The sequence below is a fragment of the Pipra filicauda genome, unplaced genomic scaffold (genome assembly GCF_003945595.2).
Source record: "Pipra filicauda isolate LSUMZ 115617 unplaced genomic scaffold, ASM394559v2 scaffold265_size1292809_pilon, whole genome shotgun sequence".
In the NCBI taxonomy this organism is placed as follows: Eukaryota; Metazoa; Chordata; class Aves; order Passeriformes; family Pipridae; genus Pipra; species Pipra filicauda.
The window spans coordinates 966,430-993,041 of NW_024104382.1; the positions used below are offsets into that span (position 1 = coordinate 966,430).

The 26,612-nt window shown below is 41.7% G+C and overlaps 1 protein-coding gene across 2 annotated transcripts in view; it reads right to left on the reverse strand.

Moving 5' to 3' along the window:
• Nucleotides 1-10,979: 10,979 nt before the first annotated feature.
• PREX1 (phosphatidylinositol-3,4,5-trisphosphate dependent Rac exchange factor 1) overlaps nt 10,980-26,612 on the reverse strand; it is a 146,335-nt gene continuing 130,702 nt past the window's right edge. For both annotated transcript variants that reach the window (XM_039382335.1, XM_039382334.1), the window contains exons 31-40: nt 26,520-26,561; nt 24,586-24,803; nt 23,480-23,579; nt 22,695-22,838; nt 21,929-22,043; nt 21,410-21,476; nt 20,483-20,670; nt 19,750-19,852; nt 19,137-19,204; nt 10,980-17,286 (exon numbers count right to left, since the gene is read on the reverse strand). In XM_039382335.1, the coding sequence (XP_039238269.1) occupies nt 17,244-17,286; nt 19,137-19,204; nt 19,750-19,852; nt 20,483-20,670; nt 21,410-21,476; nt 21,929-22,043; nt 22,695-22,838; nt 23,480-23,579; nt 24,586-24,803; nt 26,520-26,561 (1,088 nt within the window). In that variant the 3' untranslated portion in view covers nt 10,980-17,243. The remainder of the gene's footprint in view (nt 17,287-19,136; nt 19,205-19,749; nt 19,853-20,482; nt 20,671-21,409; nt 21,477-21,928; nt 22,044-22,694; nt 22,839-23,479; nt 23,580-24,585; nt 24,804-26,519; nt 26,562-26,612) is intronic.

Here is a 26,612-nt window from a genome sequence, read left to right on the forward strand (position 1 = left end):
TGGGGCAACATCACACATATCACACATGGATGTTAAAGATCATCCAGGCCCAACCTCCCCCTTTCTTGGGCAGGAACACCTTCCACTAGACCAGGTTGCTCAAGGCTTTTTCCAACCTGGCCTTGAACACTTCCAGGGATGGGGCAGCCACAACCTCCTGGGGCAGTTCAGGAGTGATGTGAGCAGGGGGGCAGAGTTGGCCAAGATCGGGGCAGGGCAGGATGTCCAGAGCACACTCAGGAGGGGTTCTAAGGACAGCACAGGAATGAGGGGATCTTTCCAGAAAGCTGCAAGGAGGGAAGAGGGACACAATACAAAGGAAGAGGGGCCATGGCCTGGAGGAGTGCTGCTAAGCTGCATGTTTAGTCACAGCACTGGCACAGGAATAGGGGGCTCTTCTCTGTGGAGGTGCCTGGGTGTAAGGTGGTCTCTTCTGCATATTCAGGTTCTTTCTAATGCACAAGCTTCTGAGCATATTTTCATAAATAGCATTAACATACAAATAACATTAACATACAGCTGCTGAACACCAGCTAGAAATGTGCTGCTCTTCTTGTAATATACGGATGTGATTAGGGCTAAAAATAATACCTAACTGAAAGCTCTGGGAGCTGTGTATTTCTCCAGTAATTTGTCTTTCTTTTAGACACTAAAGAAATAGTAAAGATTGTCACAGGAACAAGAAAAATATCTTAGCTTTATTCCTTCTGCACTCTGCAGTATGATTTTATTCCGTGAGATCAAACAGGCTGTGTTCTGAATGTCTTTCCCCCTCCCCCTAAACGCCTTGACTGCAGTTCTGAATGTCTTTTAGGAGCTTTCTTATTTCTGCAAAGGGAATCACTGCCACCTCCTGGTCAACCGACAGAGAATAATAAAATCCCTCCACCCACTCGAGCTGTACCATCGCCCCACTCCCTGGGAGCAGGGATTTTCAGTGGGGACTCTCAGGGATTTGGTGCAGGCTATTCCAGTACCAATGTTATACCTGTTATTTATCTGAGCATTCAGAGAAAAAGGAAACACTTCATTCATTTTAGGTTGGCTGCCTGGTCCAACAGGTCCTGACTAGTCAGATTTGTACCTTTGTTCCATCCTTGGTGTAATATGTGAATGGAGACAAGTCAGATATTTTTGCTAGAAGAGCAGGGCAATTTAAGCAATCTTCCCTTAGACAATGTCTTAGACTTCTTTAACAATACCCCTTGCAGATCAACAATACCCCGTTGTGCTACAGATCCACATAAATTCTGTCTGTACTTTTAGTTTTGCTTCCTGAAGTGACCATTTCAGCCACAGGCCATTCAAGAGCTTGAAAATCTGTCTGGGTGAATGGTTTAAAGGCACAGCTGGATGCCATCAGTCCTCTTAACTAGTCATATATTGCCAGGAAATGCCTTATATTCTCTTTACTGTTTAAAGGATATTCCTGTGACTGGATGTGAAGGGACAAAATGATTGCCTTTCATTTATATGGAACAATATATAAAGGCATTTATATCTCCCCCAGAAATCTCAATCTTTGGCATGACTACATTTTCTATGATCTTTCTTTCTTCATCAGGAAATCCTGATGTGTGTGATCTGATATGTAAGTCTTCCTAAATATATATTTACGCAACTACCAGTTTTGAATGATCATCTCCTAACTTTTATCTTCCAATATCTTGCCTTCATTTGACCCCTGAGTTCACAGGCAGAAGCAATTTAAAAACTCCAGTGAAGTATAGCCCCCCTTGGAGTGACTCTGCCAGCTGGTGCTGTGTAAAGGTTGCAGTTCCAAACACCAGGATGGATTGTACCTTGTGTGTCTGGAAAATACTACAAAGTAAGGAGGCAAAGCTGCAAAGGACCAGTACAGCACTTTGAGAGTTTGGCTTGTGTTTTACAAACTAAAAAAAAATCATTAAAGAGTGAGACCAGGGGCTTGCAGCCATGTCACGTTTAGATTCATTACGCTTGTTCACATCCTTTCTGTGATCTAATTCCACAGCTTTCTCAAAAGACTCAACATGCAATAAAAAAATCGCCCAGAAGTTGATACTTGTTCTCAACAACAAGAGTAGGAGCAATATTTGATCTTTTTTTTTTTTTTAATCCTAGTTCCCATTCATATATACAATGAAGGGCAATGTTTTTTTATTCCCCACCCTGTAGCCTGTGGGACTTTGAGGATAAAGGATTTTGTGTCTAATGGTTTTCATCTTCTTGCTTCTTAAAGAGCAGAGAGTAATCGAATGGCATTCTTTCTCATACTCAGTAGGCCTCTGCTTATCCCATTAACTGTTTCTAGTAAACAAATGACCTCAGAGCATTTTGCTATGCCCCAAAGATGCATATGTTTGTATCATATGTATCAGCCAAATGTTCCATAGTGCTGGAAAAAAAAAAAAACCATATGCAGCAGAACAGATAATTCTTCCTGTCACCAGGAAATAATTTAGAAGAAATCAAACCTGACCCCGGTAAATTCTGGAGCTTTTTAATTATCTTGTAGACATACGAGATGAATGCAGATTAAGATTTTGACCTGTGTTTGATAGAAAGCCTAACAACAGCAGACAGCAAAGTAGGAATGGTGGCAGATTTAATCATGGATTTTGCCCACATTCAGCAGACCAGCAGGGCACCCATTTCAGAGACTCATAAGATTATTCTTTCCCTGTGAAATCCTCTTGCTGCTTTCTGGTTCACTGACAGCATCTGAAAATGTGTTCTGATCTGATGGTACCACTAACAAAGGATCTGGACCTTATCAATAATGGAAATTGCAAAAGATTTCACTTCTAACCTGGTAACTGATCTTTAAACTGACTTCAAAGAAACATTTGCCAACCTTGCTGAGTTGGGAGTCAGTGAAAGATTGCACCTGTTTTCCTGTTCTCTCCTACAGGACCTGCTTTTCCGTTAGTCAAAGGGCAAAACACAGCAATGGTTTTCATCCTAGTAGTTTTCAGGTTTAAAACCTGAAGCCTTCAGGTTTACTGTCAAGCCTATACTTTTCTAAATTTCTAAACAGTACAGGGCCATCATGTGTAGTAGGCTCCACAGTGTTGCTTTCTGCTGGAAAAGAAATCATTCTTACTTTTTCACAAGGTCCTTTCACATGGCTGGACCTCCTCCTCGTCCCTGTCTCTTTTCAGCTTTCCCTCCCCTGAGGTTTCACTTGGAAGGCTGTGGTCGCTTGGCAAAGGATGATGGATGTCAGCAGCAGTTTTTGTGTGCCTTTGGAGGAGGCACAGGCAGGGCTGGCAGGGTGTGTTCCCATCTGCTCTCTGTGCCTTTGTCACAAAGTCAGCCCACGTTTACCCAACAGCGTTCGAGGGGGATAAAGGGAATCCTCCAGCTTTGCACTGGAGCACATGAGAGTGCTGGCATGAGCTGTTTGTTCAGCTGGTCCTGAGTTGCACCAGGGAGCCCGTGGTAAGCCCCTGGCAATGGTAACAGCCCTGGCTGCCAGCAGCCCTCTTCAGAGCAATTCTAGTGCCTGTGGCTGCAGCCCTCCACTGGCCATCAGGAAAGCCCTTCCTCAGGTACATCTGTGTCCAGAGTTCCAGAGGGATGAACACCAGGTTTTACTCGAGTACCTCGGAGTGCAGTTGCACCCATGAAGAAGGCAGTCCAACAGCTCATTCCTGCTGAGGAGGAGAGGTGCTTTCCCCTGGCACCTGGAAGTGCTTCACTGGCCCCTGCTGGGAGCTGATTCAGCTTTCTGACTGAGCAGGGAGCAGGGCAGAGGAAGAACAAAGGTATTTCTGCTGACTGAGCAGCTGAGTCAGTTCCCAGAGAGCGGGATGAGAGCCAAGGCTGGCCCAGGACAGGCTGGAGCAGCGAGGCTGGACCTTCCCTTCGGTGCAGCTCTGGCTCTCCAGGCACACGTGCCTTGCTCTCAGGGCACCCACCCATCTGACCTTACATTGAAGCTACAACTGCTCTGCCAAGCAGCATCTAGAATCAAAGGAAGAGATTTTCAGGAAACTAAATGAAATTAAGAGAAATCTGTTGGCTTCTGTAGAAGTTTTTTCTTGGGAGAGGATTTCCATGTTGCAGGATGCATCAATCACGTGGGTGTCCTGGGTATAAACTGTTGATGTTTTGTGGCTCTGCAAAGACAGTTATTTATTAAAAATCTTCTCCATGTAACACAGAATATAGTGAAGAAACTATAAACAGGAAAAAAAAGAATTCATTAATTTACTATCTGGCATATTTTCATCTTTGTTCTACAGCATTAAATATCATGCTGTAGCACTTACTGCAGGACTGAAGCAGCTGTATACAGGGTGATCTGAATGCAGGGAACCAAAATCTCCTTCCCCTTGGACTGACTGTACTTTCACTGCTTTCCGTGGAGATGCATTATAAAAAAATTAGCCAAAAGCTTCTTAGATACTGTTGATGGGATTCATCTGTAGCATTAGCTATTGATCCTTTGGTGGTGATTTTAATTTAAATATCAAATGATCATTCTTCCTGTGAAGAAGCTGGCTTAAATACCAGGGAAAAAAATCATCCTGGCATGGTTTTGTGAAGCAATCATTTCTTACAGTGTTTTCAATCAGGAAATGAAACAAAAAATGTCTCAGTCTTCCCTTTGGCTTTTCACTGTTTTGTGGAAAAGAGGAAAAAAAAACACAACAGGTGATTAAAACATAACATCCCTTTTAACCTTGCTCTTTCAGAGACTGTTATATTTGTCATTTCTTATTGCAAGAGCTGATGAACTGTAAGTGATTGGTAAGAGAGAGAATAGATTGTGCACTTAGCCTTACCATCTGACTTGGCTGATCTTCCAAAATGCAATTTATTCCAAATGCTAAGTGTGGTGAGTTTAATGGATCACGGGGTTAAAGTGAGAAACTGGAAACAAATGCTCTCTAACTAAAGGCCGATCAATAACTGAATAGTCTGACAATCCCAAACCTCTGCCACTTTAATGTAATTGGAGTGTATGGAAAAGACATCACGTTAAAGCACCTACTAACATCAGCTTCCATTACAGGTGATGGCACTCTGAGCACATTCCTCTCACACTGGTTTACTGATGTGAAAGGAGTGGGAGTGGAGAGTTGTGCTGCCTCTGAAATCTATTTTGAGGGATTTTGTAGTTTTACTCAGATTGCAGTTTGCTGTGTATATTGGTCTTGGGACACACATGGAAGCTCTCAGTACGTTTGAAGATGTTTATGGGCTGGTCTGTCTAAAACTAGCCAGGCTGAACACCTTCAAAGCTAATTTTGGGAAGCCTCTGCAGCAGTTCATCATCTATCTGTGTCTTCTCCAGATGAGCAAAAAAGGAATATTACTGGAGTGGTATTATGCAGCAAACCATGTGAAAGACATAATGTGCAAAAAGATACAAATAGTGAAATTCATGTTTAGTAATCACCCTTAGTAGTGTTCATTCAGTTGTATCAATCAAAAATTGCTTTCCAAAACCAATTTCCTGCGAGTGCTGGCATGTTTGCACCTTACTCATATTAATAAGTGGGAAAATCCATTTGGAGGGAGAGACTGGGAGAGATTCTCATCATTTCTTTTGGATTTCAGAGGCAAGAAGCAATTTCCCATCTGTTTGAGTGTCATTCAGCTGCAGTAACGAACAGCCCAGGGAGGAGCAGTTTTGGGCTGTTAAAAGAACTGACCTGAGTCCTCACCACAGGCTCTGATGAATCTTTCTGCACAGAAGAGCTGAGTTCTCCACATCTCTGTTTTGGAAAGCTCATTATTTTATGTGTGTGTGTATATAGCTGTATGGAGTCTGAAACATCTTGCTGACAAAAACCAGCCAATTTATCCCAGTGGAGCAAACTGAATATTTACTTCTTTTCTCTCTTGTGATCCAACCACTCCAGGCAGCATTGCAAACCTGGGCTACTGTTTTTAATGCATTGTCCTCTCAGGTGTAGATACAGGCAGCATAACTGTAAAGAGGGGCTGGAAATTCCTTTGTTTAACACGTTTTTCTTTTTAGTTTTAATTCTGCAGCCATTTTTCAGAATCTGACAATACAAATTTCAGACTGACGTGTAACACAGCATTAATTTGGAAGAGGGCACGCGTCCTTTCATGAGTTTCTTAATCATCATGAATCCAGAAGTATGTTTTCAACTGTGATAAAACACAGCTTTAATGGTTGCCCAGTATTTGGTTATTCTGGGAGGAGAAAAAGCCTGCGTGGACTGTCTGCTGATCACCAGCAACTTCCTGGAAGCTTCCATAAGCAAGGTAGCTTGGCCCAACAGAAAAAGTTTCAGTCTGAAGAAAAGATGACTCTTATTCTGTCCTTTGCTATCTTGACATGGTCATTTACCTTCTGTACATTTAATTTCTCCACATGCAAAAAAGGGATGAGGCTTTTTGCCAGCCAGCAAATGCACAGCTACTTGCTGCAGATTGTTAATGCAGAGGTATGCTGAAATTGTAGCTTTAATTCCACTGCTAATTGGAAATTGGGAAGTTTCCTAGAGCCTTTATCAAAAAGAGACATGCTAAGTGGGACTGTGGTTTTGTAAGCTGTGGCTACTTGTCATAAAGTCTTTCCCCCTGCCTGATTTTATGCCTGAAAAAGGCTGTTGAAACCAGCAGGGGTTTTACTTACTGCTGCTTATACAGACATTTCCATGAGATTTAATGTATTTTTCAATTTTATGAGTATCCATGGTAAAACTTAAGTAGTAATGAGGAATTAAGCTGGAAATATGTGGTCTCCTATGGTTTTTTTTTTCATCACTGTGAAACCAGACTCTGATGAGTCTGATCTTAAACTATTAACTTAAGGCAAATTCTGAACAGTATTTTTGACCTTTTTTAATGGATATGAAAACCCAAACTAAAGGAAACTCATTTGATGAAGAGAGAAACCCAGAACTTCTCATCAGGAACTTTTCTGGGGTGTATCCAGAGAGGAAGGTCAGGAGGAAGAGCCTCTGAATTTGAAGTACAGGTGGTTCAGAGGTCAGAGGACGCTCATGCTCCCATGAAACAAAGTTATTTCTGTGCTGCAAAAAACCTTGTATGGCACAGGGCATATTGTTTGTGTGCAGAGTCTCAAGGTGGTTCAAGGGTGTTTGGGCACCTAAACCAATAATAGTTCTTGTAGTGTTTAAGACACCATGGAATTAATAAGGTTTTCAGCTACGGTTCCTTTTCCTTTCCTAAAAATTCTATCCTTCTAGTTTCTTTTTGATTGCCACAGAATGCTGAACTAATGGTTCCAGGGAATGGTCCATGAAAACTGAAAGATTTTCCAGAGCCTGGGTATTGAATTTAAATCCTGACTTTGTACCTCCAGTGCCTAATAATTTATTTTGTGCAACCAACACTCTGCAGTTGCTGATGCTGCATTTTAGTCACCATTAAATCACTTCAGCCACTCATTACTGCAACATTCTTCTGCAGCTCTTTTCAACTGGCTTTCAATTTGGTTATCCTAAATGACATTTTATAATTTGATTTTTTTTTTTTTCCCACAAGACTATTTACCCCATTTATCAGATCACTGGTGAACAAACCCTGGCAGATCCCAAACCAGATGTGAGCAGTGTAATGCTGATCACACCCACCTATGTGAAAACTACTGTTTGTTTCTTGTCACTCCACAATTTTAATGCAGCCATTTCAGTCAGAGTTAGATCTTGTTCTCATTTCCCATCAGTACAGAGGGGAAATAGTGCTTCCTACTTTATAGGGATGCCACGGACATAAATACATTTCAGTATTACTGCATGTTAGTCAAACTGCAGCCAGAGGAACAGCAGACACAGAGGATGCTTGATTTCACCCCAGAGCTGGCAGTCCCTCAGAGCAGGAGCTGGGAGGCCCTCCTGTGTCTGGTAATATAGATAATATCCTCAGTTAGCAAGGATGGATAATGTTTATTCCACTGCAGCAAAGCGTCACAGCAGCACTGGGGAGTGTGCTCAGGAGGGTGTGGAAGGGAAGATGAAATTCCAGATCACCAGCAAATGCAGCCCTGTGGTGACCAGCTGAGGCACTGGCTAAGGTTAAACTTAGGGGATATGTTGGTAAATAATGATTGTTTGTTACAAGAAGTAGGCGTGAAAACCCCAAAGATCCTGAACAGTTGGCAAACTTCTGTTCTGTAATTTTGTAATTGTCTCCTCTTCATAAAAATAAGCGAACCACAGCCACAGTCTAGACTTCATCTCTAAACCCTGATGTCATTTTCAAATGAGAAATATTAATAAAAGTGGTCCATAAAGCACTTCTGGCTAATGGAATTATACTGACTCCTCTGTCAAACTGCCTGGAAAGACAACTAAACTTACTTTTAAAGTTAAGACTGCTTTAAAAGGTAAAAATACTTCACTTGTGCACATAAATTGTCTTCCTATTTAAGCAAAGTCTTTTAGACAGTTGAACTGATGTGTTATTAGTAAGAGCATGCACAATAATTTGTGAAATAATCTGTTGACAGGCAAGAATGAGGTGAATGTGTGGTCCACACTGTTTAAAAAGTTGAAAACTTTTGTTGGGTTTGAGTTATATGCTCAAACCTGTTGGTTGTGGCTGGTTTGCAACCTATTGCACTGTGATTCCACTGAATTCATGGAATCTACAGGTGATTTACACCAGAGTAGGCAAAAGAAATAAGGCCCCAGGTTTGTTATTTCCTGAAAGAAGACACACTGTGTGCTGTACCAGCTATAAAATTGCTTCTTATTTCAGAAAACTATAATGAACCCCCTGAAAAATAAAATAGAGCTGAGTTCACATGGGATCAGAGATGAATGATGCATCCTTGCCAAACGACTCTCTGCAAGCACTGCATTCATGGGATAGCTTCATTAACTTTCATGCAATAATTTGTAGATAAATTTCATCAAAAAAGCAACTATTTGAGCACCTCTAATAATATGAATTTGATTTTTGCGCATTAAAACTGTGATAAAGCTTTACTAATTATTTTTAATTATCTCGATGAAAGTACGTCAGTCATGTAAGTAATTATGTAAGTAATCTAAAGCTGATTACATAATAATGATGATTTGCTCACTGCCTTCAAAGTGCTTATAACCAAATTTAATTTTAAGCAGGATCAAGAAAATAATCGCTTAGTTCAAACATTAATTACTAATTGTAATCCGAATTCATTAAAAACAGACCTTTTTTTTTTTTTTTTCCTTTTTTTTTTGCAGACTCTGCAGGGCATTAATTGACATTTTACAAAACGAGTCATTCTTTTGGCAAGGAGGAGCATTTCTCAAACGGTCGAATCGCGACGGTCGGAAGGGACAGTTCAGGAGTTCCGAGGGGGCTTTGGCTGCTCAGAGAAAGCAGCTCCTTCAGCAGCAGTTCGGCTTCTCCAGGAGGAGTCCTGGTCCCTCTGCCCCCCACAGCAGCCGAGCTTTGCTGGGAGAGCAGAGTGAGCCCAAGGGAGTGTCCTCAGGCAAACAAACAGCGACAGCACAGGGAGCAGTTTGGGTGAGTTTAGAAGTGTAGGAATCCCGAGGTTTATTGCTTCTGATGCCTTTTATTTTTCTAATTTTTATAAGCTTTATAAGTAGTTATATAGTAGAAGTAGACTTTAGAAGTAGCTGTATCCCTCACCCTTTGGCACAGTAGTTTACACATTCCTCAACCCCCATTACCCCATATCAACATCCCCTGAATTCCACTAGGAAATGTTTAGTCTCTTGTCAAAGTAGGCCCATTTTGTTTAGGGAACACTTGTACCTTGGCCTAAACTGCAAGAGTACAGTCAAGAACTGGGTGAACGTGAGCCCCCTGTACCCCAAAGAAGATGAAGATGATGAAGAGGTGGTCTCGAAAAGCCCCCAGCCCCAATTCCCAAGGGGTGTGACTGAGGGTGGTCCAGGGTAAAAGCCAGTGGGTGGAAAAAACCTAAGATTGGACAGACAATATTATAAATTGTAACAACTGTACACAGGGGGTTACACACATGTCATGTAATCTTTATGCCTGGGCACGAATTAAAATCCTTTCCTTATTTCACCTCTAAAACTAATTTGCCTCGGAGTTTTTTTCTCCCTGCATTTTCTTTAGGCATCACTTCCTTTCCAGCCCGGGCTGGAGATGGACAGAGGGGCTGAGCAATCTGTGCAGGATTTGGTCTGGGACTGCAGAGCCTGACAGTTGTAGGGCTGCTTTGGGGGCGTTCTGTCCAGCCTCTCTGTACCTGTTAGTATCCCTCCTTAGGAACTGGGGGAATACCAACACCCTCCAAAAATGGGACAAACTTTTGGATGGTAAATTCCTTTTGTAAAGAATTACCTTTTTGATATGTAACTCAAAAGAGTTCAACTCAATGGCTGATTGGTCCTACAGGATACATTAAGAAAAATTACATTAATATCTCAGCAATTTTTCTGATAGTAGATCTTAAGCCCCATGTTATTATAACTGTCACATACCATTCCTGACTAATATCACCCCTTGTTCCTGCAGCTAATTCAGTCATTTAATTTTGCTCACTGCAGTCGTGTGCCTTGTAAGACTGTCATTTTATTGATGATACTTTCAGCAACATTTCCCATTCAACCTGTACTTTTTTTACCCTTACAGTTTCACCTTTCTCATCTTTTTGCTCCTCAGAGAATCCATCTTAATCTCAGGCAGAACTGGACACAGCTTGCATGGTTGGAAAATCAACAGAACTACAGTTTCAACAAGGAATTATTTAAATTATGAGGGAAAACCAGGAAAAAGGTAATCTTCATTCTTTTTGCTCCATAGAGAAAGTATTATTTTGTACTGACTCTGCATGCTGTCAGGCAATCACTAGACTTTGGGATAAAGCACTAGGAAATTTTAGATGCACAGCTGGGGGAATGAAAGGCAACAGTGCATTTTTCTGGGTCCAGTTTTTGTCCTTTTGCAGAAGAGGGGAAAGAGATTTAGTTCTTTAATTCAGGCTCAATAAAGACAGGATGCAGGTTGTTCAGGGAAGTAAAGAACTATTTTAATTGTCCCTTATCCCACAAAACGAAAAAGGATTTGACCACCAAGTACTTTTTATTTTCTCAATCTTCTTCAAGTTCAAAAGGTTCTGCTTAAAGCAAGAGGCCAAGTATTCTCAACAGCCCAACAGAAATGCATCCTGTGCAGATACCTTTCAGCCTTCCAAACCCAGGAGGAGTGCTCTGAATCCCATCTGATAGAGGGCTTATTGTTCTGCCAGGCTGGGCAGCATTTGTGGAATGGCTTGTTTTCAGCTCTGACAGACACGAGCATCCAGCAAACCAAACACACACAGAGCAGGAATGATAAAATGACAGCAGGGATTAGACAATACAAGAATTTGAAAAATTACATTAAGACTTTTATCTTTATGCAGGATACATGTACTTAGTTAAAACTACAGAAACATGACAAAAAATATAACACTATTAGTACAGTAAAATCCCTCAAACTTAAATGGGAAAACCCTCTAAAATATTCTCTACATATTTTTCCTTTTACAAAACATTTGAAAATGCCAATCCCGTGAACGGATATAAAAATATAATCTCTGGAACATTTTCCTAAAACCATGACAAGTTCTGTTTCATGCAAAAACATACCCTCCACCTTGTGTCATTTTGGAATTGTCCCCCCAGCCCAGACAAGGTCACTGATATTGGGTGCAAATGCAGTGATGGTACTTGAGTTCAATCTTACCTGAGCTACTCTAGCTGATGATTGATTAACTTTCAAAAGCCTAACACTACTGTGGCCATTCCTACCCTTTGTACACAAGGTAAAAATAAAGGCCTTTCAAAAAGCATGTCCTCTTCAAGGAGTTATTTGTCCTGTGGTGGTGTATCAGTGCAAGGATTTTCATCTTGGCTCATCTGGAAACATCTGTGAAAGCTTAACTACGAAAATCGAGCCTTTTGTTCTAAAATAATCAGGTCCTTTCTCTTTAATTCACCACTGATGCCAGTGTGGGCTTCAGAACACAAAGGTGAAACCCCTTCAGCTGATTAGGATCCAGGTACCAACAAATCTTTCTTCTGGTACACTTGATTTCAAGAGTGGGCAAGAGCCTGATTCTCAGGGTATAAAGGCTGACAATTGGAAGGATCTTAACAATATTCTCAATTAACAATGGTAAACTGGGTGATATTCTTTAACAAAGTGAAAGGTGCTACTCTGCAATCACAATTGAATAACCTCTTGCCAGGACCACAGTTTTAAAATATTATTCACCTAAAGTTTACTTATGTGCTGAATTCTGATACTCTTCAAATCAAGTAGAAACTGCTGAAGTTAAGGAAGTCTAGAGAAACTTTACACACAAATATGAGTTTATTCTTTTTCCCTAATGAAAACAGAGATGTTTTACTAGATTCCTTGATGGTATTAGTGCACAGTACTTCTGAATGCTGAAACAAGGCAGAGGAAGTACATAAAAAATACACTCAGTTCCCTTTTCTTATACCAACAACTCTCAATTATTTATGGGAAATAAAAGCAGAAATTTTTATGTGTCATTGTGATGTTTATCCTTTTTTCTAGTTTCCTGTTTTTTCAAGTCATTAAAACTATATTATACACGTAAAGCACCATCAGTTTTCAAAGCAGTTAACAATTCTTCTCCCTTGAATCTTCACAGTACCAGTGCACACAAATAGTTCCCCATTCCCTCCCCAGGCTGCTGTAGAAAGGAAATGTGAATCACTCAGTATAACCAGTGGAGCCTGCTGAGGCTGAACACAGAAATTAATGCAAGGACACGAGAATTTGTTCAGTTTATATTAAAGAAAGTGTCCTTTGGTGATGAGGTGCAGTGATGCTGTGACAGCCCCATCAACACTGTATGTACTGTGTTACCTAAGGGGAAACAGGAAGGACTTGTGCCTAGGAAGGAGCAGAAGGCTCAGAACTCAGTGGCATGGCAGTGGTTTCTTGTGCTAATCAAAGCCATGGCTCTCATGCTACAAGGTGGGAAAAATACCTTTTGCTGTTTGAAAGCTTTTCTTCCCTGTGCAGATGAACAGCTACTGCAGACTTGTCTGAATGGCAAACCTGAACTTCATATTTTAAACACTGGTGCTACATAAACACTAGCCTTGGATACAAACTGTATTGGGTAATTTGATTAACCAATGCTATCTTATCAGTAAGGCTGTGTGCTTTTGTGAATAAGCTGATTTCATGAGCTGTTTGTTGAGGTTTTTGCCATTTTAGCCATTAACAATGACCAGGTGTTTAGAAACTATGCCAGACATTTATAAAGACAAGTGTTAGGACAGATGAAATAATATACACATGAACTGTCACGGAAGTAGGACTGTTTCAGATGTTTTTTACATTGAAATTCCCAATTATTAGGCTTAGTGTTTTAAATCTTCAAATCACTTTAGAACCGTGAAACAATCAGTGCTCAAAATATTCCCTAATTAGCAGTATTTGCTGATAAGAAAATATGACAGAGGAAAAAGAATTTGCCAGAGTTCAGGTGGACTTTTCAATGTTTTTTATTCCAGATGGAAACGAGATGTGTATTTGTCTAAAGCTGTGGTTTCTCATCTAAAAATCCCAGTATTTCAGTCTGCAAATGAAGAGTGGAACAGGAAAATGTCTAATGCTGGCAGGTGGCCAAAGCCTGGGTTTGAAAAGCAGTTTGCACCTTGGCAAAGGCCAGGAGAAAAGCAGGACTACTCACCCAGCTCCCCTCTCACAGCCAGAGCAGCTTCTGGAGGGCTGGGCAGGGCAGGGCAGAGCTGGGTCGTGTCCCCCTCAGCCAGGCACCACCTCAGCCTTCACTGAGGTCACTTTTTTTGACAGAGCCTGACTGGAGAAAAACGTTTCTCAGGTCCAGAAGAATTTTCAGCCAATATTAATTAATCCCTGATCCCTGGTACCCCTTTTTTTTTCCTTCATGCTGTATTTATGTTTACACTGAACTGTCTTTACCTTTCTCATTATCTTTTTCTTATAAAGATTCCTCTTTTCCTCAACACCCAGCTACCCATTTTCACATAATTAATTAATTATTTGGCCTCAGCACAGGGCCAATATGTGTGAATACCTCACCATCCCAGCTGGCCATTTGTCTCCTAGTGCAGGCTGAGCTTTCAAGATTCTATCGAGTTGCCTCTGCATCATCTTGTGACAAACTCTATGACCAAGGTCCTTTTATTATCAATTAACCAGAAATACAGCAAGACATTTTGTTCAATCTTTGAGTGCATGAGCTAATATTTGTACTGCAAAATTCAATCCCCCTCATTTCATCCCCTTCAGCATTCAAAGTCTTACAGGGGTTTTTTGTGTGTGTACTGGGATCCTTTGCTAGAGTAGTGTCTCCCAACCCAGCATCAACCCCAGCCTGCTCAGATCTGTGCTGCAGTGGTCAATGCAAATGCAGTGGTTAAGCAAATTCAGTTACAAGATATATACATAAGAAATTCCACTTGCAGCTGCCACCCAACTCCACTTTCTTTTCAGCATTGTCTTTTTTCCTTTAGCCAGCTGCTTACACACATCATCATGCTGCTATTTCCCATGTTCTCCATCTTGACTGTTTTCCACATTTTCCACACATCCACTGTATCAGATGCTCCAAATCTATGAAATCTGTACTTGCTCAGTTGTGCCAGGCCTGACTCTTACTTTGCTTTTAGCCCTGGGAATTCCACAGACCTAATCCCTCTTTGCTTGCGGGCTCCGTTGTGCATTGCCCTCTTTTTTTTCCACTTGAATCTGTTCTTTTCCAGCACTGCATTCAAACCCCACAGTTTTACAGCATCAAAACAGGTTTTCTTTTCTACCCTCACAGGAAGTCTGCAGTGAAACCACAGCTGTAGGGGGCTGCACAAACAGGAAGAGTTCACCTCTACACTGCCACTTTGAGCTGATATCAAACCCAGCTCTCCCCTTACTGTTTAAACTTCAGGCTCCTCACCATTCCATACAAGTAGCAGAGCTTAAACTGCTCAACAGAACTTAGAGCTAAGAAACTGAAGGGGGTAACAGAAAATAAGATCATACCTTCTTTTCCTTATAATATAAACCAGCTTTTAATAATAAAAACTTCTATCACGTTTTCAGTGAGAATTACATATACATTTCAGTGTAAAACAGTGCACAGTGTAAATGCCCTTAGATACCCTTCTCTGCATCTCTTGTGTTGGCAGTGGCTGCAGACGTGGGCCAGGATCCTGCCCAGGCCATTCCACGGAGCTGAGCTGATGGAGACACAGCCAGGGCTTGGCCCACGTGTTCCTTCTTACTTCTGGGTGTTCCTACAGTTCTTATAATACTAAGTACATTTTAAGTTGAAGATTCAGTGAAGAAACATCCATTTCTTCTTCAAACAGTAAATGGTAAGAGTAACTCTCCCAAAATTAACAAGAAAGTGCATTGAAATAGTGATCTGCTCATCTGGCTGCAATCCAGAATGGACACCCAGCACCAAACCCCTGGATCCCACAGCTGGCAATCCATGGGCTGTCCTAGTTCCCTGTAACAGGTTAGAGCTGAATATTTCACAGAATATTCTGGGTTGGAAGGGACTCACAAGGATCACTGAGTCCAACTCTTAAGTGAATGGCCCATAACGAGGATGGAGCCCATGACCTCTGCGTTATTAGCACCAGGATCTAAAGAGGCTGCTGTAGGTCAGAGGAAACAGTTAAAAGTAAGAGATCAAAACAAAACATGTTCCTTCCCCAAAATTATTTCAGTCTGTGAGTGAAAAGAAAAAAAATATTTAAAAATTAAGGAACAAGGTTCAGAACAATCTGCATCCCCCAAATTGTCATAAGCCATTTTGTGTTGAAGAGAGGATCGAAAACATTTAAGAGGCCTTCACGTCCAAATGAAAAAGTCTAATTTTAGGTTTTGAGTTGGTTTGGATGTTATTAAAACAAAATGAAGTCAACTAAAAACCAAACAACATCAAAAATAACCCCCCCAAGCCTTTATTTTCTAGAAGATACATCACTGCAAAGCACTCCTGCATCTCCTGACTGGGAGCTGGTTCAAAGGAGGCTGCAGAGAGTCGGAGCAATGGGGAGATTCCTGTACACCTGCTGTGGTAGGGAGGGGTGGTCATGTTAAGGCACTCACTCCAAAGGAACATTATTTCTATCCTGAGACTGCTGACATGTTTTGATTAGTTTCAGCCAGTAATTTGGAAAAAATTACTGTGCTTAGGGTAATACTGACAGAATGGAGAACAACTTTTCAAATGAGAAAAAATAAAGTACATTATTTACAGGATTCCTTTTTTCTTTTAACTTAAAAGCATCCCTAATACATTTTAATAACTGTATTAAAGACTACTTAAATATTGAAAGATTTTTAAATAATGTAGATTTTTTTTCAGTAAACTGGGAGTAGCTGTGTAACTGCCAGCATATTGGTCCCATTTTAAACAATATAATTTTTATTTAAATCTTGTATATATAATAACATGATCGAAAACACATATTATTCCACTCCACATAAATAAGTATAGTTCTTCTGACCTGTTTTAAAAACTACATCTGTTCAAATAATCAGATTATAAGACTGTATTTTTTCCTTTGTAAAGATTCCTTTAAAATCCTTCACTCCCAATCTCTCCTCTTCACTAGCACTGTATCCCAGAGTATATAATCATAGGGCATTAGTAAAAAGTTAATCAAAAACCTGGAAGCTACAGTAAGTAAAATGAAGTAATGGTAAGAAGTATTATGGAATGTATACTCTGCAGCATAGAGAGATTGGCTCTCACTGGGCTGAAGTGGAAAATGACTCCAGAAGAAATTCTTTATGTTGATATTTGAATAAACCAAAGACTGTGCTATTCTTTGTTCAAAAGTGCAGGTCAGTTCATGAAAAACTGGTGTTTCTGAAGCCACTGCACGAGGATGTCGACCAAAATCCTGCTGGCAGTCCCAGGGCTGCCAGGGCAGCACAGGGAGAGAGACACGTGTCCCCCAGCACTTCCTGAACCAATCCAGACCCCCAAGTCCACAACCTTCAGGTGGCAGCAGAAACAAGCCACCAGTAAAACTGCACTTCCTTGAAGAACAATGGTCACTGTTCCAGGCACCCGGCAAACGGCAGCACCGTCCATCCTCGCCCCGTGGGGTCTGTTCCAAGAATTTCTTCAAGAAGTCAAAGAAACACAAGAATCCTGCACGTGCTGCAGGAGCTCAAAGGCAGGTTCCTGGGGCCTGGGGCAGCAGGTCCATCTCCCCCAGCCAGAGCAGCACCAGCAGGTGCAGTTGGTGGGGCCCTGGGCAGGGCTGCTCCCCTGGTGCTGCCACGAGTGGCTCCCACTTCTATAAATCCCCGTCTGTAGGTGGCTGGCACAACCTATAGAGCCTTTGGGGCAGATGAAGAGGAGGGAATTAAAGATCACAAGGATAATAACAAGGTTACTGCCATCGTATATGGGAGTCAGCAGCTCCTTTGTCATTTTGCAGTTTTTAGAAGTAATGCCATATCAAGAATATCATTATTTTTAATCTTAACCATTGCAAATTTAGAAGTGCCTCTAGTGATTTGTTAACTGAAGTATTTATAATCATTGTTTACAACATTGTTTGAGGCTTTCCATCACTCCCTTTTAATTTTGGGTCTTCAACAGTCCCTTCTCTCTTTTTCTATTTCCTTTGGTTTTTAAACCCAGTTCAGCATTTTACCTGAACAAAAAAGTTCCCTCCTGCTCCCTCCCAATTGGAATACCAAGCACATAAAAGAACATATTTGCTTGTTGACATGGTTGAACAAACTTTAAAATTAATAATCATATTTTCTGAGAAGTTTTTTGAGTCACAAGATTAGCAAATTGAGAGCAGTGCTTAAACCTAAGCACATGTTGACTTGTCATTCATGTACGACTTTGTGGTAGCTTTTTCTTGGCTGTTTTCTTTTCATCTGAATAAAACCAAGTCTTTTATAACTTCTCTTTCAAGACTCCTATTAGAGAGTTTGACAAACCTCAGTGTTAGGTAGTACAATCCTGAGAGTTAATATTAATTCCCCAGATCTCCTTTTAACTTAATGCTCAGTTTTATTTCCCATTATGATGATGAAACCCGGTAGGAACACACATATCTGAGCTTTATTGCCCTGAAATAACCCGAGTAAATAGCCCTGGAATTTATCATTGTGATTTGGAGTGTATTCAAAAGAACACACTCAACACAAACAAATCATCCTCTGATTTGTTTGTAAAGCTATTTCTTTTTGAATGTAACATGCTGTTATGGTCATAAAAATGGAACCAAAGTAACATACAGCTGTTAATAAGGCAAAATAACCTCCCTGTGGAAATCTGATGGATGGCACTGGGGCCGTGGTCCAGGAGCCAACAGCATCGTTTTATTCCATTTTGAAATAGCAGTTACTGGTTTGCCTTTATGTAAACAATGCCATTAATGAACAAAATCAGAAGTTCTCCCATATTTGTACAGATGGATTCTGTACATATTGTCATCTAAACCACGATGATTTGTTACTGCCATTGAGGGGAAATGCTGTGTTATGGTTTATTAAAGAACATTCTTTTGCTGAGAGGTGAAATTGGAAAAAATTGATCAGAGATACTTTTCTTAAAAATAAAGGTGTTCTTTTCCTGTAGAGAGAGGTGAACATCTCGAGCTCCCTCTCGGTGCAGTGGGATTCACAAATGTACAGAGCTTTTCAAAGCTGCCTTCTAGACAAACCCATACAGAGCCTGTGCAACAGACCCTCCTTAGGGCTGCATTACTGTGGGGTTCCTCTGACTGGCAGCACTTGCTCTCAAACCTGCTCTGCCAGAACTCAGCCATCAGGCTCTTGTAAGCACACAGTGGTATCAGCTTATGGATTATCTTTGCATATCTGCACTCAGACTTGCTGTTCAGGAGTTTTTCTTTCTAAGCATTCCACACGTGGCTGTCAATCCTTATCTTTGCCAATTCACAGCAACAGTTCAAAAAAGATCAGCTATGTTTGATTCAGAAAATGCAGAAAGTCTTTGAAGTTGATGATGCACAAATAGCAAGCAGCAAAGCTGATTAATCTACAGTGCACTTAGTTTAGTACAGGGAGAAAGAAGAACAGGATTCCTCTTTTTTTTTCTCCAGTATTGCTACTAAGATCATCTCTGGTTATAACAGGAACTCCACAATTGTTCCAGAAACATAAAACCAGCACTCAGAGCAAATGCATAATACATAATAACCTACCGAGGTGCACACTGTGGCATTTGGTCCATCACTTTCAGATTCTTGGCAGAGATTTCAACCCTTGGTCCCTGTGGAAACAGAGAATTTATGGTACTAACAGTATCGATAGAGCTGATGATCCTTAGGGGAAAATATTGTAATGGGAGTATGGTTCCTATTTGAGAATCCATTAACTACTTCTAGAAGATTTGGAATCCATTGGGTGGATACATTAGTCATCTGTGTTTACTTAAAGGACGGAATTAGTCCCAAAGCATTTTACAAGCACTGCTGTCTAGCACTAGGGAATATCTACTATTTAACACTGTGGTTGAGACTTGGGTTTTTTCTGTACTGAAATTGTCTTAAGTATGCTGCACAGTCTATCCATCAAGGCACACATTTTAAATAATGTATACTGAGGCACAGATTTTAATTGCTGTAATGGCTATACATGCAAATGTTCATTTGTTCCTGTCAAACACAGGTGTAACAATTCAGACAGTAGTAAGGTTATAAATTCCTAAGTCTGGCTACGTGGGTTTGTAGTGCACAAAACACAGTGCCCACCAAAACAACCTGGTGTTTGTGCCACGATGTCCCTGGGATGCAGCAGCCACAGCCAAATACTCACTTGCTTCCTCATGATGTCTGTAGCCTGCATGATGCACTTGGGCAGGAGGCCGTGGCTGCGGGCCAGGATGGCAGCTTGTTCCAGGGACACACTCAGGGTACTCCTGAGCGAGGGAACACGAGACAGGAGATCACAAATCAGTTTGAAAAAATATAAATATGGATGTACAGGACACTTACCTGCTCTGCTAGTTGGTTACTTCACTTGCTTAGTTTTTTTTACCTACAAAACTATTAAATTACCTCAGTCCTACATTTCCAGTCTTGTTATACTTAGATACTGCAACTGTTGGAGTCTCAGCATCATTACTACAAGGCTGTGTGTCACTGCTCTTCTGCATTAATTCATTTAAAAGGATTCACAAATGAATCTTCACTTTTGAGACACTGGAAGAACAGTGTGTTTAAAAATCATGTGCACGCCTCAAGATTCTAAAACTATTTTTGAGCAACTTCCTACATGTTCAGTATGTGACTGAAGACAGCAAGTTCTGTGCTCTCAGATCACTCAGTTGCATTGGTTGTTGCACTGAAACACAAAAACTTTTGTGTGTCAATACTAATTATTAACAAAAGTATTAATAGTCACAACCTACCCCAAAGTAAAGATGTTAGTAGATTTAGGTCCTTATGACATCCCTTAAAATTTACCTTATTTTGCTTTGAATGGAATCAAATCTCTAGGAAGGACAGAAGTTCTCACCACAGCAGCAGGACCCAGGTTTAACCCTCACCTCTGCATCCCAGTGCCACACATGGTGATCTGACAGGCTCCCAGGCGGTAACAGAGCTCAGAGGACACAGGCAGCAAGGCAGCTCCTGATGTGGGACTGCTGGAACATCCTGACTGCACTGGTTTGGTGGTGATGAAAGACTTCATCAGCCTGCAAAGCTCATCCATGGCATTGATCGGGCGAATGAGCTGAACAAAGCAATACAAACATAGTCAGTGGCATATTTACACCTTCACTTGTATGTACAAGCCTTTATCCTATATGTAAGCACAATATTCTATATGAGAGTAACTCCCACACAGGAACAACTAATCAGAACATACATGAACTTTGGAAGTGGCAAAACACAATTACTTAGGCTCGGGGTGATTCTTTGCAGTTCCCACAAATCACATACATCCTCTCCAAAGCAATTGCAAGGGTGGTCTCTGGTTTTGTGTTCCCTGCAGCAGCATTTTCATGCCTTACCTGCAGATATCCACATATGTGCCCTACCCTGTTAGACAGACTGCCTGTACATGAGATGCTGGGCAGCATCATTTTCCTCTTGGTTTAACTGTGAACAAAGTGTAACTTCCAAATGGAACATTTGCTCATTTTCATGCATCTGTGGGAGAGGAAAATGAGCCTGTTCTGTCTGGCCTCAGCCACCGTGTTGGTGAGGGGCAGGCAGGGTCACCCAGAGCCTCCTTAGTGCCAAGTTAGGGAGGGGTTGTGTCTAAGCTGGTTCTGCACAATTTCCTCTCAACAGAAGAACTGCAGCCAAGCTCCAGAGAAATTCACCCCTTCAGGGTAGGGAACATTTTAAAATGCTGTTTGGGTTTGTACAGATCTGCCATACAGGCATCCCACAGCTGGGATTTTAGAGATGTTGAAATAACACTTCTGTGAGAGAATTTATTGCAGAAATAAACACAGCAACAATACCTGGTCAATCTTCACTGCAGTAGTATTGGAATCAGTGGGCAAGTTTGATCTCTCTAGGTAAAATGTCCTGCAAAAAGGCCAGCAAGGACTAGATTAGTTGGTTGTCCCAGTTCAAGCACATATGTGTGTATTATCTTGTACAAAACAGTTGAGCAAGCTATGCTAAAAATCTGGTACTTGAGGATCTGCTTTCTTATTGAACCATTGTGATGGCAGTAATTTACAGACCCTGTATTAAAAAATATTCTGAATCTCCATTTAAAAAATAATTTTAGTTCTGCACAAAATGCTGAGGGCAAATATAATGGGCATTTCATCCTGTACAGTGCACTCCTGAACGAGCTTAACTATGGGAAGAAAATTAACAAGTTTACCACACAATGAGGATCTCCGAAAATCCTATTTGTACAAAAACCCCATCATGAATGGAACCTCTTTTTCATTAGATTTTAAGGTCCTTAGGAAGGAGTGCTCTGAAATTTTCCGTGTCTTTTAAGGCAAAGCAGAAGCACAGCATACCTGAGTTTCCGGTAGTATTGCTGCACTTTCTCAAGTGAAATGCCATTAATTTGCTGCGGGAGTTCTTCCAGAGATGAGCCAGCTGGTTGTGATTGCCCCTCCGTACTCTCTAGAGCTGAAGAAGAAAACATTTTGCTAAACCTATGTTCTTAGTGTTTTTTTTAATTCATTTATTTATCTCTGTACCATCTCATTCATTACTCAGCAGACGACTTTGTCACTGTTTGATCATGTCAAGGCTGATTCCGTTACTGCACTAATTTAGTGCCTTTCCCAATATGGGAGTACAGTGGTGATATCCTAAAGGTGAGCTTCACAGAAAGCACTTCTATCTAACAGCAACTATTCCCCATTAATGGTCCCTTGAAGGAAATGTCCTGTGTTGTATTTTGGTGGGAATATTTGCTTATCAAGTCGATTTCCAGTCCAGATGATTCTGTCATGCTGTTTGCTTTTTAAAACACTTCCCTGTAGCCTGGGCACACCTCCTGATCCCACACGAGATCAGACCATCCATGTACTCCAGTAGTGTCTCTATGGCCATTAGAGGAAAGCATAAAAAGGTCCCAAACAGGCATATCTTGTTCTCATGACTGTGCCTTATCTAGTACTCCCCAGGTCTTCCTAAAATAGAAGCACCTGCTTCTTAAATGTGTCTGTAGGTCTCAGCCGCATTTTTTTAAGAGCTTCATGGTCATTCTTTATTTGGAACCTTTCAGAACCATCAGTTAAGCTTATTTTTCTCAAGAAAGCTTTTTATAGACACCTTTTGTGAAGAGCACCGTGTGCAGTTTCAAGCTTCCCCCATTCTGAAACCGAGCAGGCAGTTTGGAGAAGTAGTAGCTGTCAAGATAAAAGATAACCTTCAAGGCCTGACGACTTCCTTCAATGTGGTAGAAGACATGAGTATCTGGAGAAATAAAGATAAAACACTTACTGCTTTACCACAGCAGGGGAATTGTGAAACCACTGTTAAGAGACTTTGTTAGATTACCTAATGACATTTCCCATCTCCACCATAAGATGAGTAAGGGAGAGCCTTTACGGAGAGAATGCAGGCTCTGACATACTACACTTAAAAAGATATTAGTTAGTGTGATTTAGTCTGATGTTTGATGCAAATACAATAAACGTGGTTAATAATTAAAATCCCGTGTTGTTTCATGGCATCTCAACCAGTAAACATGAAGAGAGAGCTGGCAGGGTGGGACACTGGACACTGGAGAGCTGGGGATTCACCACAGGGAACGTGGTGAATTACAAACATCTGTCAGGAACTGCTCATCATCTGTGACACCTCCCCAGGTACAAAGTCACCCTGATAAGGCACAAGCCACAGCTACACAGTACAGAACAGGCACCACCATCCCACCCTGTCAGTCTTGCTTTTTATGCTCTGTGTTTGCAGTGCAAACTGAGGGACTCCAACAGAGAAGCTGCCCGGTGCTCTCCAGGTCTGACATGGTCTCCTAGATCACAGTCCTAGAGGATATTAACCCATAAAACATACAACAACCGAAAAAGAGCTTTAAAGAAACAGAGGATACTCACTTGCTACAAGACTTTCATCCAGCTGCTTGAAATAGAAGGCAACTTTGTCTAGTTCAGCCAGAGTGACCTGGATGTCTTCCAGCATGGTGTGCTCCTCCTTCTGCATGTAAAGCAAGGAAACACACACAAATAGGTTATTACCTGGCAGGAAGGTGTCATTGTTATGGGTATGCTTTGGTTGAGGAGACCTAGAGCAGAGTGCAGCGCTTTCCATAAGCTCCATCCCAGCCAGGGAATTACTAACAACTCCTTAACTCATACTGGTACAAGTTTAACCACCCCTTGCTTAGGTGTCATTTGATGTGATTCACAGTCGAGAGGTTTAAGGACTGAATGTTTGAAGGGATCTCTTTCTCCAAGCTTTATTCTATAACCTAAACATGTGAAGAACAGCTGATCAGTTACTGCAAAATAAATATTGACACGCTGCATGCAATGAAAAGAAATAGCAGTTACATACACAAGTAGTTTGGATTGTATTTTGTAAAAAAAACCCACATTCAATCTACAATATTTCCACAGTCAAAAAAAAAAATCCATTTTCTATACTGTCAGAGCTACCTGTCTTTTTTATGCTCCTTTTTTTCTTAGCATTTTTACAGTTATGGCAGCTGATCTCCTGTAGCTGTGGCTCATGTGCTTGTTAGGTGCAGATGAACAGTACAAACGTGGCTGTGGTGCCTCACACCCCAGCACCACAGACCTGAGAGATGGACTGTCCATTTGTCCCAACTCCTGCAATCCTCCCAACTTTCTCGCCCGTTTGGGGAACGCGTGTCCTCGCCAGGGGATGGCAGGGGACACCTGTGTCACCAATAGCTGGGCCCTTAAAACCTCCCTAAATGCAGCAGTTGTTCCAAATGTGAAGGCAGATCAGTTCCTATGGTGTTCTGGTGTGACCATGGGCCCGGTATTTGTGAGGAGATGAAAATGGCAGGATAAGGAATATGGGCACTTGGTTGCCAGCAGCAGGAATGCCCAGAGTTTGCTGCAGTGAGAGTCTGAACATTCCACCAGAATAAGGGGCTCTAGCTGTGCTGTGAGTGGCACAGAATCACACAGGCAAGTGTGAGCAGACCCAAGGGTGCCCCAACTCTTCATCTTACCACAGTGGGGGAGAGAAGGGACTGGTAGTGCAGTAGAACTCCAGTGGCTGCGATCTGCTCCAGCCACTTCCTGCTGGCATCTCTGCTGCTCTCTTCGTACTCCCCGTTGTTGTTGTATCGATAGTTGAGAGCAGCCAGCAACTGCTCTGAAAAGGTGCAAATAGCAGCCACAAGAGACTGAGAGAAGATGGAATCACGTCTCAGCTGTAGCTCAGTATCTGCCAGAGAAGGGGAGAGAAGCACAAAGAAGTCATGAGTACACTTGTCTTTCATCTCACTGCCAACAAAGCAGTTTGTGTGGGGGTGCACATGACATTCGGCCTCAGCTTTGCACCAACTGAACAGATAACCTCCCCTTGCTGTGTGACCTGGCTGGAGAGATGAGGACAGCACAGCTGGCATACGTGCATCTTGCAAAATTTTCTAGTCCAGTAAACTGTTTATTCCTCTCTCTGCCATCTGCATGCTCCTTCTTCTGACTAGAAAGAGCTGTAACTCCTTAGATACAGCCATATCTGGACTGATTCCCTTCTTTTTATGTTTACAGAAGCAAAAGAATTATTGAAAGGTCTCTGTCCTTACTTCTCTCCTGGTCTATTACAGATTAATCTTCCTCCATCCATCTGTATTTTGTGGGCTTCCCATATGCTTAATGCATTAACTGGGCCCATCCATATGGTACCAATTGCTTTATGTTTCCTGGGAGAATTTCCCCTGCGTTAACTTTGCTTCCAGTGTGCCTGCCAGGCAGCCACATGCTGGTCAAAGCAACCTTGTCACACTTAAGAGGATTGCAGGCCAAAGAGGCACATGACTAAGTGAAGAGCTACTTCCCAGGAGCCCCCAGCTTCTCCAGCAGGCTCTCCTTGGCAAGGCAGAGTTCCCCAGGGAAAGAGGCTGAAGACATCACCCAAAGGCTTTGAATGTCTGGATTATTTTTACAAGCGCTGAACACAACAGACTGACTAATACACTCCAGGCCCTGGGCCATGTTCTCAGCTTAAGGGTAACCATCCTTCTTTCCAGAGGATGTTCATGAAAATGCTGCAGGAGATGGGGTACACATAGACAGGCATTTGGGGACACATTATATCTGCCATCAGTAAAAATAGCCTTTATGGTCACTAGACTGACCATCCACAGGCTGCTTTGGACAGACTCATGGATCAGCCCTGGCAGGAGCTGAGAGGTAACTCAGAGCCATACAAGTCTCTCATCTTCACTCTATGAAAATCTGAGAAATCAAGTCTGGCATAGTCAAATAATGACAGCATATTTCAGTTATTTATTACCTCATTTTCAAGCAAACGGACATCAAACAGATGCTACAATTACAAAAAGACTGTGCATTGGCTCCTCAGAAAGACCTGTCCCTTGCTCTGCAAGCACAAGGGTTGGTGCATGGTAACAGGTTCCTGATGTCCCCAGTGTATTTAGGAGCTCCCTGTCTTTGTCTGCTCCTGGTTGTAATTTCAGTATAGACAATCCTAACTCCCCACACGCCTGCTCTGCTTGGAAAGATGACAGAGTCCATGGTCTCACAGAAAATTGTGCAATACATCTCATTTTTGCTGCGTGTTCTCACCACAGCAGGAAGCAGTAAAGGCTGTCTGGGAAGGAGGGTTGTGCAAAGGAAAAAATGAAGACAGTAAAAAGAAAAACAGTGCTTCTGAAACAACAGCAACCAGCCAGGTAACACAAGCAGGCTCCAGTGAACTGAAATCATGTAAACTGAAGAAGAGACATCAGGTCCATGGGAAGGCTGGCCTAGATGCAGAGCAGGAGAAATGTCAGCATAAAATGCCAGGGCAAAAACCCCTAAATGCTAAGGAAACAACACATCACATTCTCATGTATGCACGTGAATGCACATAAAACTGTCTTAGGGACTTGTGATGCCTGTTGTTGTTCTGCAACAAATGAAACCCCCTTACCTGTGCATTTTAACAAGGCCAAAAGCAGCTGATTCTTCCCATCTAAAACAGTGAAGACAAGGAATGCTGTGGTCAACATAATGCAAGGAAGGT